This window comes from Rosa chinensis, chromosome 4 (genome assembly GCF_002994745.2).
Source record: "Rosa chinensis cultivar Old Blush chromosome 4, RchiOBHm-V2, whole genome shotgun sequence".
In the NCBI taxonomy this organism is placed as follows: domain Eukaryota; kingdom Viridiplantae; phylum Streptophyta; class Magnoliopsida; order Rosales; family Rosaceae; genus Rosa; species Rosa chinensis.
In genome coordinates this window covers 49,759,411-49,770,770 of record NC_037091.1, presented here as the reverse complement: position 1 = coordinate 49,770,770, position 11,360 = coordinate 49,759,411, and the positions used below count along the sequence as shown (strand labels likewise).

At 39.5% G+C, this 11,360-nt stretch overlaps 2 protein-coding genes across 4 annotated transcripts; one reads left to right on the top strand and one right to left on the bottom strand.

The window, feature by feature from the left end:
* Positions 1 to 2,233: 2,233 nt before the first annotated feature.
* Positions 2,234 to 5,223, top strand: LOC112197455 (COBRA-like protein 7). The gene is made up of 2 exons (XM_024338134.2): positions 2,234 to 2,840; positions 3,438 to 5,223. Exons 1-2 carry the CDS (start codon positions 2,303 to 2,305, stop codon positions 4,859 to 4,861), a joined length of 1,962 nt encoding a protein of 653 aa, XP_024193902.1. The 5' UTR covers positions 2,234 to 2,302; the 3' UTR covers positions 4,862 to 5,223.
* A 632-nt stretch (positions 5,224 to 5,855) lies between these two features.
* LOC112197217 (two-component response regulator ARR1) lies at positions 5,856 to 9,935 on the bottom strand. Of its 3 annotated transcripts, XR_002935588.2 has the most exons (7): positions 9,494 to 9,935; positions 8,848 to 9,000; positions 8,369 to 8,749; positions 8,000 to 8,076; positions 6,656 to 7,828; positions 6,380 to 6,541; positions 5,856 to 6,303 (listed from the first exon to the last, which is right to left on the bottom strand). XR_002935588.2 is itself a non-coding variant. In XM_024337819.2 (6 exons), the coding sequence occupies exons 1-6, from the start codon at positions 9,666 to 9,668 to the stop codon at positions 6,467 to 6,469; spliced, it is 2,034 nt and encodes a 677-aa protein (XP_024193587.1). In that variant the 5' UTR covers positions 9,669 to 9,935; the 3' UTR covers positions 5,856 to 6,466. The 3 variants fall into 3 exon arrangements, 2 of the variants coding, with proteins under 2 accessions (XP_024193587.1, XP_024193589.1); XM_024337819.2 differs by having other exon boundaries at positions 5,856 to 6,541; XM_024337821.2 differs by having other exon boundaries at positions 5,856 to 6,538.
* Between the last annotated feature and the right edge of the window lie 1,425 nt (positions 9,936 to 11,360).

The window sequence follows — 11,360 nt, the reverse complement described above, 5'->3', positions numbered from 1 at the left end:
CTTCTGGGTTGGTCCCTTTTTTTTTTTTTTTTTTCTTCTTCTTTAGTGGGCCGCACAACCATGGGCCTGTTCTTCTCCTTCTCTGGGCTGGGCTGCATCTGAGTTTGGAGCCCAAGCCTTTTTTTTCCTGTGCCTTTGACTGACAGCAAGTGGGCCACGTGGGGCCCTTTTTTCTTCTCCTTCTATGTGTGCTTCTTTTCCCCTTGTTTTTTTCTTCTTCTTTTCTTCTGGGGCCCACAGCCTTTTTTTCTTTCTTCTTCTGCTACTTGGGCTGCTTCCCTTGTTTCTTTTTTTCTTCTTCTGTCGGTTCAAGGGTGCAGATGCTCAGGTGGCCGGTTCACGTATTTTTAGGCCGGTTCTGGGGAAAATTTTACCGGTTCTCAAATTCTAGGATTGAAGCGCCACTGTTGGAAAAATTTGGAGGTCCGAAAGGTGGTGAACCGGTGGAGTATTTGCTGCGGGTGGTTTGGAGCTTCCGGTGGCAGGTTCGGTAGGTTTCCGACCGGTTCTTGAGGTGGCGCCGTCGGTTCTTGATTCCTGGGAAGGAGGGCTTTAAGATGTGTAGCGGGGGCCGAAAGTGTTTCAAGGTTTTGTATTCGGATTTAGAGTTTGTGCTTCTTGAATCAGGGTTTGGCTATTTGTTTCAGGGTTAGGGCTTCGTGTTGATAACGTATTGTAGGGAAACAAGAATTGAGAGAAAATTGTTGTATGTTCTCATTGATAATAGGAGTCTCTTTATATAGAGGATTACAATGCATAAAATCAGAATCATACAAGGAAAGGTAATCATACATTGAATATGAATCTCTAAGATTCTCTGAGATTATCTAATTAAACCCTATTACCACTAGGTTAAGTAACCTAGAATGTGGGCCAAACACACAAATAGGGATTTAGTTAAACATGACCTACTTAATTTAGAATTATACAAAAAAAAACCCCATTTTAATATCCTCCCATACCCATCCTATAAACATAACCTAAACAAAAGTAGAACATTTGCACACTATTAAACTAAAAAAAATTCATTTAAAAAAAAAACTACAACAAATAAAAAATGTGGAGAAAGTAAATGCTTTAATCATAGGTTAGTGAACTATCTTCCATTGCATTTTTAAACCAAACAGTCAAACACGCATGATCCATTAATATACATACGAAACACATGACTTTTGCATTGCACATACTTTATGGCTCACAATAGCCCAATTAGATTTGGGTATGTTATTGGGCTGAAGGCCCAAGATTTATCAAATCTATAACAAACCTAATGCTAGTGAACAAAATGAATCTTTCATTGATACAATGTACTAGTACGGTCGAGTCCTCCCCTACCAAATTAAAGAGTCCAAATATTGATTTAGGAAGATATTTATTATTTCACCCCTTAAATTTAGAATTATAGGTATGTTATTGAGCTGATCGATCATCCAAAATAAAACCTCAACACGGACCTAAAATGGAAATTCGAAATTTGGTTTTGACTCAATGTTGATATTGGAAGATATATTTTGTCACACCCGATTAATTTAGAATTTTATGCAAAAGTCTCATTTTAATATCCTCCCATACCTCATCCCCAAATGAACATAAACCTAAGCAAAAGTAGAACATTTACACACTATGGAATTACAACAGACAAAGTTAGTGAAGAAACTAAATGCTTTAATCACATAATACTGAACTTTTTTCCATAAGCCTTATTAAACCAAACGCACACGAGTGACATGACCCATATACATACGAAACGCAATGATTTTTGCATACTCACAATTAGTTTTGAATATGTTACTGTGCTGAAGGCCCAAATTACATCAAATCCATAACAAACCCAACACTGGCCCAACCCGAAAAATTTGAAATTAGGGTTTGACTGAATGGCTTTGACTTTAGTGGCCCCCACGACAGCTTACAAACGCGGATTTCAAAATGGGAATAGAGGGGAAGTTGAAGGAAAGGAGTTCCGTTGAGACAAGAAACAAAAGCCGCTTTTCCACATTGAAAATAAAAAATCGCCGAATGCTTCTTTAAAAGAAAGCATTTCTTGCTTATCGCTTTCACGTTTGAACCAAACGCTCATTTTGAATCAATCAGAGACGGCAATAGTATCAAAAATATTAATTAATTAAAATAAACCAAAAAAGAATAAATCCACGATTTCAAAATCACAGCTTCCACTAAGCTGTTACTACGCGTTCCACACTCTTTCTCTCTCCTCTCCATTTCAGACACATATAAATCCCTCCCTCTCTCTCTCTCTCTCTCTCTCTCTCTCTCAATTTCAAAATTCCAAAACCTCACCATGGCCTCAATGACCCGGCCCTTCGTCTTCACCCTCGCTTTCCTCACTATTTACACCGCCCTGCCACTCTCCCTCTCTCAGACCACCGATGCCCCGGCGCCGGCCGCCGATTTGTGCAACGGCGTCTTCATATCCTACTCCTACACCGACGGCAAGCAGATCGCCCCCACCTTTCCGGCGCGGCAGCCCTACCGGTTCGAGTCCGTGCTGACTGTGCTCAACAACGGCGAGGAGGACCTCAAGTCGTGGAAGGTGTTCGTAGGGTTTCAGCACGGCGAGTACTTGGTCTCTGCTGCCAATGCTGTGCTCGCCGACGGGAGTGCGTATCCCGGAAGTGTGGAGAACGGCACCGTTTTCGCCGGGTTCCCGCAGACCGATCTGAAGACGGCGATCAAGACGGCGGGCGACTTGACGCAGATGCAGGTGCAGGTGAAGTTGTTAGGGACTCAGTTCGGCGTGGCGCCGCCGAATGTTCCGATGCCGGCCAATATCTCTTTGGCTAATGATGGCTTTCGTTGCCCCAAGGCCTCATTGCAAGGTCAGCTCCTCTCTATTTAGTTTTGGATTTGTTTCTGTGTTTTTTTTATTTCTATTTTTATTTTCAAGTACGTTCTTGGATTGGTATATGATTATGCTTATATATTTTGTTCTATATAACAGTTTTGATTGAATTTTGGTTTAGAGAGAGAGAGCTGTTAACAAATGGCCTATTTTTATGGTCATTGTAATATTTCTAGGCAAAACATTGAGTTGATAAGGACCAAGGGCCGATGTCTATTTTAGGGTCCGTCAAAATAATGAGATATTTGTTTGAATATTTTCATCCTATATGAGATTTGACGTATCCGCATCTATATTATGCAATTTGCCTCAATGTTGCTGGCTTAGATCTTTTGTAATCTTGGTTTATAATTACAATAGGAGATTGGCAATTTTTGTGCCGAGCGTAAGTTCAGCTTTTGCTTCGGAAGGGAGTAGTTAGTTCTCATGTTTCCTTCATATCATTACACAATCACTTTAGAACTTTTGTTTCTGTGTAGATGAATTTGTTAGTGTAACCAGATTCCGTCATGATAGTACACCTCTAGGGTGAGTTTAGCATACTCTTACACTGTTCTGAAAATGTTTGTTTCAGGGAAGAGTGAAATGCAAGTCTGCTGCATTGTAGACTCTACGGTGAAAACAAACATCACTGCAGATGAAGAGTTTCTCCCTCGCCAGAATGGAGATCTTTCAATCATGTATGATGTGACCCGGACGTATGGATCAAGTTACTTTGCACAAGTGACAATCTCCAACCATAACTCTCTAGGCCGTCTTGATAGTTGGAAGTTGAGCTGGGACTGGATGGCACAAGAGTTTATCAATACGATGAGAGGGGCTTATCCATCTGTCGTTGATTCTTCTGAATGCATATTTGGCGAACAAGGTCAATACTACGCAGATCTAGACTTTGCCAATGTCTTGAGTTGTGAAAAAAGGCCAACCATTATTGATCTGCCTCTGGAAAAGACTAATGACACTAAACTTGGTATGATCCCTTATTGTTGCCGAAATGGTACTATCTTGCCAACAACAATGGATGCAACCAAGTCAAAATCTTCATTCCAGATGGAAGTCTATAAAATGCCTCCAAATATCAACCGCTCTGTGATCATACCACCACAAAACTGGGCAATCAATGGCACTCTCAACCCTGATTACAAATGTGGTCCTCCTGTGCGGGTGAGTCCTAGTCAATTCCCTGATGCAAGTGGCTTACCGGTGAATTCAACTGCAGTAGCCAGCTGGCAGGTTGTGTGCAATATTACACAGGCCAAGGGAGCAAGCCCTAGATGCTGTGTTTCATTTTCTGCTTACTTCAACGAGTCTGTTGTACCATGCAAAACTTGTGCATGTGGGTGCCCTAGAAATACAGCTCAAACTTGTAGCACAACTGCACCGGCTATGCTTCTTCCACCAGAGTCGCTTCTCGTTCCCTTTGAGAACCGAACTGTCAAGGCAAAAGCTTGGGCTGAGCTTAAACACCTAGCAGATCCGAACCCAATGCCCTGTGGTGATAACTGTGGGGTCAGCATTAACTGGCACGTACTCTCAGACTACAGTAAAGGATGGACTGCAAGGGTTACACTCTTCAACTGGGGCGAAACTTCTTTTGCTGATTGGTTTACTGCAGTACAACTGGATAAAGCTGTTCCTGGTTTTGAAAAAATGTACTCTTTCAACGCTACTACTGTGGGAACGGATGGGGTCAACAATACGGTGTTTATGCAGGGTCTTGAAGGATTGAACTACCTTGTGGCAGAAGTAGATGGAGCCAACCCAAACAAGGATCCTAGGGTGCCTGGGAAGCAGCAATCAGTGATCTCATTTACAAAGAAGCTTACTCCTGGAATTAATGTGGCTGGTAGAGATGGGTTTCCGACAAAAGTGTTCTTTAATGGGGAGGAGTGCTCACTTCCTGATATATACCCAAGTAGTGCTTACAGAACAAGCTCAGCCATGATGATGTTTCCTGTCCTCCTAATGGTTGCAGTGTTCATGTTGATGCAGCAATAGCCAAGTGATGAGGGCACTTCTAGATCTCTTAGCTGCTGCTGATTTTTTAATTCTTTCAGTGGTTGGATTAATATATGCTCAACGAGGAGGATTCACATAATCTCAACTGCCAACCATATATGACTGGTATTTTTGAGGTTATGAGAAACTTGTATCTGTGGTAGTGCTGCTCATCTGCAAGTTTTCAAAGGAGGATTGATGCCCGCAAGTGACAGCAATCGTATGCAGTTACCGGTTTCACATTTTGTATAAACAACTATTGAACTAGGTTGCTTGCTCAGATTTTTCTTGCTACATATATATACATTTGTTAGGTGGTGGAACTATTCGTAAAATTCAATATGATCTCTTTTTTGAGTGACTGGAATTGTGTTGATACCTAGTATATTAATGATTAATGACTACATATATATACCCTTACCGACTCAAAATTTTCTTTGATTAATGAAACTGCATTGATTAACTCCTCAGGCAGACCTAGTCATTCCTGTCTAGGATTCGTAAACTATACTTGTTTACACTTATTCAATGCAACAAGTAATCAACTATTCGACTTGTTCAACTGACATGATTCTATTCTGAAGGAACCTCTTTTATTCCTCTTTTTCTCAATACATTTTTAGACAATTTTGGACCACCTCTTATCCGACCGGTTCATGTTTGTTGTATTATTCCTGTTTGCCATTACTCTCTACTGCAGCCATGTGTTTTGTGAGTTTTTCGACCATGTCAAATACTATGAACTGTTTACATGGTCTTATTCTAGTTATTAGTGGAGGGGGAGACATGTTTTGTAGAACTATTCTGCTTTTGGTGGTAGAAATTAGAATGTGTGTTTTGTGGAGCACTGCTGCATCACTATGTCAGAAAGTGATTGTACCATTTGAAACATATAATCAGTGATGAATTCTTGTTTATCAATTGAAGAATCTCCCCGTAATTCTCTCAGAAACTGATCCAATGAGGATAGGAGAAACATTATGAAGAACAGAGGTCACATAAGGGGCCGTTCACATCAAAACTGACAGCATGAAAGAGAATCCCTAGAAATTTTACAACCAGAAATAAATGCCCAGATTTATGCCATGAGCAAACAAATGAAATTTATGTACATCAAAGTCTGAAATCTTGAACAAGAAAGAAAGATTACAAAAGAAAATAAGAAGATTACGAAAGGCAAACTTGATGTTATTAGAGTTAGAGAAGGCTCCTACAAAGCCTGCAGATGTGTATCAATAAACCTACTCTTCAGTACTCTCAACCACATGCCCAAAAACCGAGGACAGCTTCTTCACCAGCACCCCAGAAATAGCAGCTTCTTGCTAGCCAGTCAAAATTTTGCATGTATGCCTTTGCATATCATGCAGCAGTATCATGCATAACAAATATATTTTGACATGATCGATCCACCGCAACTATCCATCAGCACGATCTTTAATGTCCTAGAACCAGCACAAGCATGCTATTCACAAAGCAAGATATGAAAACGGGATACTTGAAATAAACTTGAATACCCACCATGATTGCAGAAGAAATGACTTCTTCTGTTGCAGCACTTATATACAGCAGAACTGCAATCATACAGAATATTCTAGGGAGCACATTCTACACAGGAATATTATCCAAGGAATACCCATCAAAGTCAAACTCATTTTCAGATGGTCCAACTCCCCCTTGCTGCTGGAAAACACAGGATTTTTTACATGAGTAAATAAAATCCATGAAAACTTGAAACTCCTTTATAAGAAGAAATCTAATACAGAAGGCAAAAGGAATAGAGGGAGATAAACTGACCTGTTTGAGAAGTGCACTCATTAGATCCTCCTGACCATATTGATCATGAAAGAAGTTATTTTGAGATGCATCAGAATGCCTTTCAGATTTAATCCGAACTGGATTGTCAACAATAAGACCGTTGCTAAGGTGTTGACCACTATTTTGCGCATGCCCATGATCAGTGCTTGCCGCCCCCATTGGGAACATAGCTTTCCCAACATTAGATGGATTCCGGCTTTGTGCACTCCTTTGGTTAGAAGAAAAACCTTGATGAACTAAACCTGAGGAGTCAAGGCTACCATGGATGGAGTTTGCATGGTGAGAGGCATCAAAGGTCAAGCCTACATTCTGTAAATTCCAATCGTTGGACTTGTGCTGATGTAACTCATTAAAAATATCATAACTTGGAACAAATCCCCCAGATCTTTTTATTTCAGAGTTAACCTCATCTGGAAATGACCCTTTAGGCGTGAGGCTGGACATCCCTTGTGTACTGCCAAGAGTGTAACTATTGCCTGGCAGTTCTGGAGTGTTGTTCAAGGGAAAATTCAACATTGAAGAGTTCTGCGGAACTGGATTATATCCTGTCCCTCTGCCAACATCAGAAATCCCATTTCTTCCTATAACTCCACTAGGAATACCGTTTGATACCATAGGCTGCCCAATTGATGATGGAAGCCTAGGAACATGAGTCCCAGAACTTTCATTCAGGATCTGCCCTCTTGACTGTGGTTGACCTATCATATATAGAGAGTTGTTTTGGACTCCATGGGCATTGACTTGCATATTCACAGGCCCAAGGGATTGTGCAGACTGGTGCAAGTTGGCAAGCTGCTTTGCCTCCATAGTCGTTGGAATGCCGTGAAGTAAGTTCATTGGTTTACCACTGCTATGATGTTGCTGCCCCTCTGCAAACCTCAACTTTGGATTTTCAAAGCTGAACAAGTTCCTTTGATCAACAAGGGGCATTGGTATGCCAGATTTTGCTGTTGACCTACCGAGCCCGGCTGCTTGAAGTGTGGCAAGGCTTTGAGCAGGTAGTTGACCAGTGGCGGCTAGAGTCTGAAGATCAATCCCATTGAGCGACGACATGGCTCCAAAAGATGCGTCTTGAGAACTTATGAAAGAGTTGTTCAAATTACTCTGGTGCTGCGATACCCCACTCAACCTTCTAAGGTACAACCGATATTTCTGTTCCATAAGTATGTGTAGTGAGTTTTTCTAAAAGAGGGACCATATTTAATCATGTCACAAAAAAATTATACAAGGGAAGAAAAATGCAAAGGAAGGCTTGTATGTGTAACTTTTGATTAACATACAGACTTCCTCCGCATAATTTTATCAAACACAAATGTACAATACCTGTAGATGGCTAGCAACATTTTCTCTAGTGAGCCCAGGAACATTCATCAACTCCAAAATTTTCTTAGGAACCGCCTCTGTATCAATCAAACAAGTTTCAATAACATAAGAAATACAAATACTGTTGATGAAAGAGATACTGTTGATCAATCATATGCCAGATGCATGATAAATTTATCTAAAGGAAATGACAAATGCTAACTTATGATAGAATACCAAACACAGTATAAACTCCAATTCACAGGATATAAGTTAAATGGTGCAACACTCAAAAGGATAAACAGAATCCATATATAAAAGAAGTATTATAGTCCAATGAATATGGATGGGTGGCAACTAGAGATGAAAGATATGGGGAAGAAAACATACTATCAATGCCTAATTGATTGACAGCACCGACAAATTGTTGATGGAGCTCAACCGACCAAACCACCCTAGGCTTCTTTAACGTGGATGTATCATCCCTATCCTCCGCATCGTCGTCCTCATCTTTCCTCTTCTTTGAGTTCTTCCAAGTCCCTTCATTTGCTGAAGATGAGTAATCTGGTTCTTCACATGGTTTTTGTTGCCGATCTCCTTCATCCACACTTCCAGATTGCTCCACATCCTTCCACTCATTCTTCTTCTTTCGAACTACATGCTGCCATATGTTCTTTAGCGCCTCAATCCGGACCGGTTTGATTAGATAATCACAAGCACCATGAGTGACACCCTTCATAACAACACTTTTCCCATCATCAGCAGACATCACTGTGGATTCACATGAATCGCATACAAGGTCAAACTCATACATACTAGATGGGTAAAAGCATTGAATCCATATGAAATTACTGTAACAATTTACTCACTGATAACCGGCAGGTCCATCTCTAGTCCAATTTGCTCGAGGAGCTTGAATCCATCCATGTCAGGCATGTGGACATCACTAATAACTACATCATATCCATTTTTGTTCTCTCGAAGCAGGGACAGTGCGATCTCAGCTCGATTGCATTTCGTAACTAGAAAATTCCAAACAAACTAAATCAATCACTCAACACACTAAGAACAGCAGCTACAGAAAAAAAAAGAAAAAAAGAAAAAAAAAGGTTATGAATCTACACGAACCACAAATCAAAACTCAAGCTTATCTTGGAACAATATGATTGGCCTCTAGTAAGATCAAAACAAAGACAAATAGGACACTGTAGAAACCATGTACAAAAAGTCTCAAACTGCAACACATGCCATGATTTGGAACACTGAATCTAACCGGTACTACTATAACTCAAAGTATGTATTTGGTAGGCCAGAATCCCAAATTTCAGGTTCATCTCATACCCTTTTATCTACCCGCAAACTCGCAATCCATTAAAGACCAGCTTGAGAAACATATAGAGAGAACAAAGCCTCATGCTTTGACACAGAAAAAGAAAGGGAAGAAATCACGGAAGACCCATCAAAGAAAGAAAGAGTGAATTAGAATGATAAAGAAGACAATTAAGCGGTTCTTACCTTCGTAGAGACAAGTACGCAGCATCTTCTCCAAGATCATAAGACAAGTAGGATCGTCGTCAACAACCAGGACTCTTAAACCCGCAGGAAACTGGTCAGGTACCACATCTCCCGATTTCCAAGCTCCACTGGAGCTGGCCGTTGACATAGATCCCCTACCGTTGTTGAGATTCATCTCAAATACCCCAAATCTCGGATGGGAGGAAAAACAGGGATTGGATAGATAGATACAGCTATATAACCGAATTACATGCTTCGGTTTGGAGTCATCCCCACTCGAAATTCAAACTAACCCACAAGACTAAACAGCTAAAGGAATCGAGAAAGGCAAAAAATTTATATGAATTATATATGAGAAATTATTCCCAGATTGAAGTTGAAAGAGCTGGACTTGTCTCTCTCTCTGCTCCAAGCTCAAATTGTCTCTGTGCTTTGGGTTTTTTATTTTTAAGGATTTTTTTTTTTTTTTTTTTTTTTAATGGCTGAATATATTTTATTCAGAAGTGGGTCTCACTCCTGGAAGAGTGGATCCAGCTCATATATAAAATGAATGAATCAAGTTAATTAACTAACCTCACCATCCTATTCCTTCCTAAATTTACTCACATTCTTCTGGGTTTTACACATTTCACTGGTGTAAAACATTCTTCCATCTTTTGGACTGTTTTTTCTGTGTTGCACTTACTCCTGCTGCCACTGAAATAGGGTGATTTTGTTAAGATTGACCAAGCCTTCAATTCATCATTCTGCACCAAAGTCAAATTCAATTCATCTTAGATATTTATGGGTTTTTTTTTTTTGTTGTTGTTAATTTAGGTTTAAGATTTAAATCCCATAACAGGAAATGCAGAATTAACAGATTTCTAATACTAGCTATTATGATTTGTTTCCATTCATGGCAAATATTTGGCATTTAAGTGGGAAATCAATTGTTACTTTCACATTCATTTGAGGTTAAAGATTCTCCTTGTATATGTCCTGATTTGGTTAAGCAGGTCATGGATGTGAGCTGCCTAGTTAAAGAAATCTAATGAAAGGTCTCCCATTTTGATACACATTGATTACATTATATGGCCTTTTTACTTTTCTTCTCTTGTAAATGAATTGGGACCTTCTTGTTTTCTTCTAATTCAATTATTTGATAGGGGCGTATTTTAGTCTAGCATTTAAAAAAGGAAACATTGCCTACCTTAAACATATACATATAGTACAAAGAGAGAAGCCCCTTTCATGAAAATAGTTAAGGACAATGTTGACACTAATTTGGATTAATACGTATTACATGTGTTGCATAAATTCTTCATTCGAATGATTTTGACGAGACTAACACTAGGATAAAAAAGAAAGTCTCTTTTACAGTACGGTCAATGTATTTTTTTTGTTTTTAGAATTACTACGGTCAATGTAATTATCCAAAAAATGTAACATGTGTTGCACAATTTCTTCACCTCAAACAATTTTGACGAGACTAACACGAGGGTAAAAAAGAATGCATTGAAATGTAATATGTGTTACATGTGTTGTGCAATTTTTTCAATTGAATAGTTTTGACGAGGATAAGAAATAGAATCTCTTGTACAGTACTGATTAAAGATCCTCCGATGAAATATCATCCCGAGTCTCACTAAAATCTGAAATATTGAGAAGGTTAGAACCTTTTTCATATGTACACAATCTTAACTTCTTAAATAAAGAGATAAGAAACTAAAAAAAAAAAAAAAATCTTCACTCGTTCGAACTTGGAATCTCATGAAACAACCAATTCCATGTATTGTGGGGGGTGGTTTTCGTCTTCCAATTTCAAATGTGTCACTAGTGATCATCAATCATCACAACTCTCAGCTACTTGCCATAAACAACATGAAAA

Coding starts and splice junctions, on each gene's coding strand:
- LOC112197455 (XM_024338134.2), top strand. CDS start 2,303: ATGGCCTCAATGACCCGGCCCTTCGTCTTCACCCTCGCTTTCCTCACT. Junction 2,841..3,437: donor CCCCAAGGCCTCATTGCAAG/GTCAGCTCCTCT, acceptor TGTTTGTTTCAG/GGAAGAGTGAAATGCAAGTC.
- LOC112197217 (XM_024337819.2), bottom strand. CDS start 9,668: ATGAATCTCAACAACGGTAGGGGATCTATGTCAACGGCCAGCTCCAGT. Junction 9,001..9,493: donor GCGTACTTGTCTCTACGAAG/GTAAGAACCGCT, acceptor GGAATTTTCTAG/TTACGAAATGCAATCGAGCT. Junction 8,750..8,847: donor GATGGACCTGCCGGTTATCA/GTGAGTAAATTG, acceptor GTGAATCCACAG/TGATGTCTGCTGATGATGGG.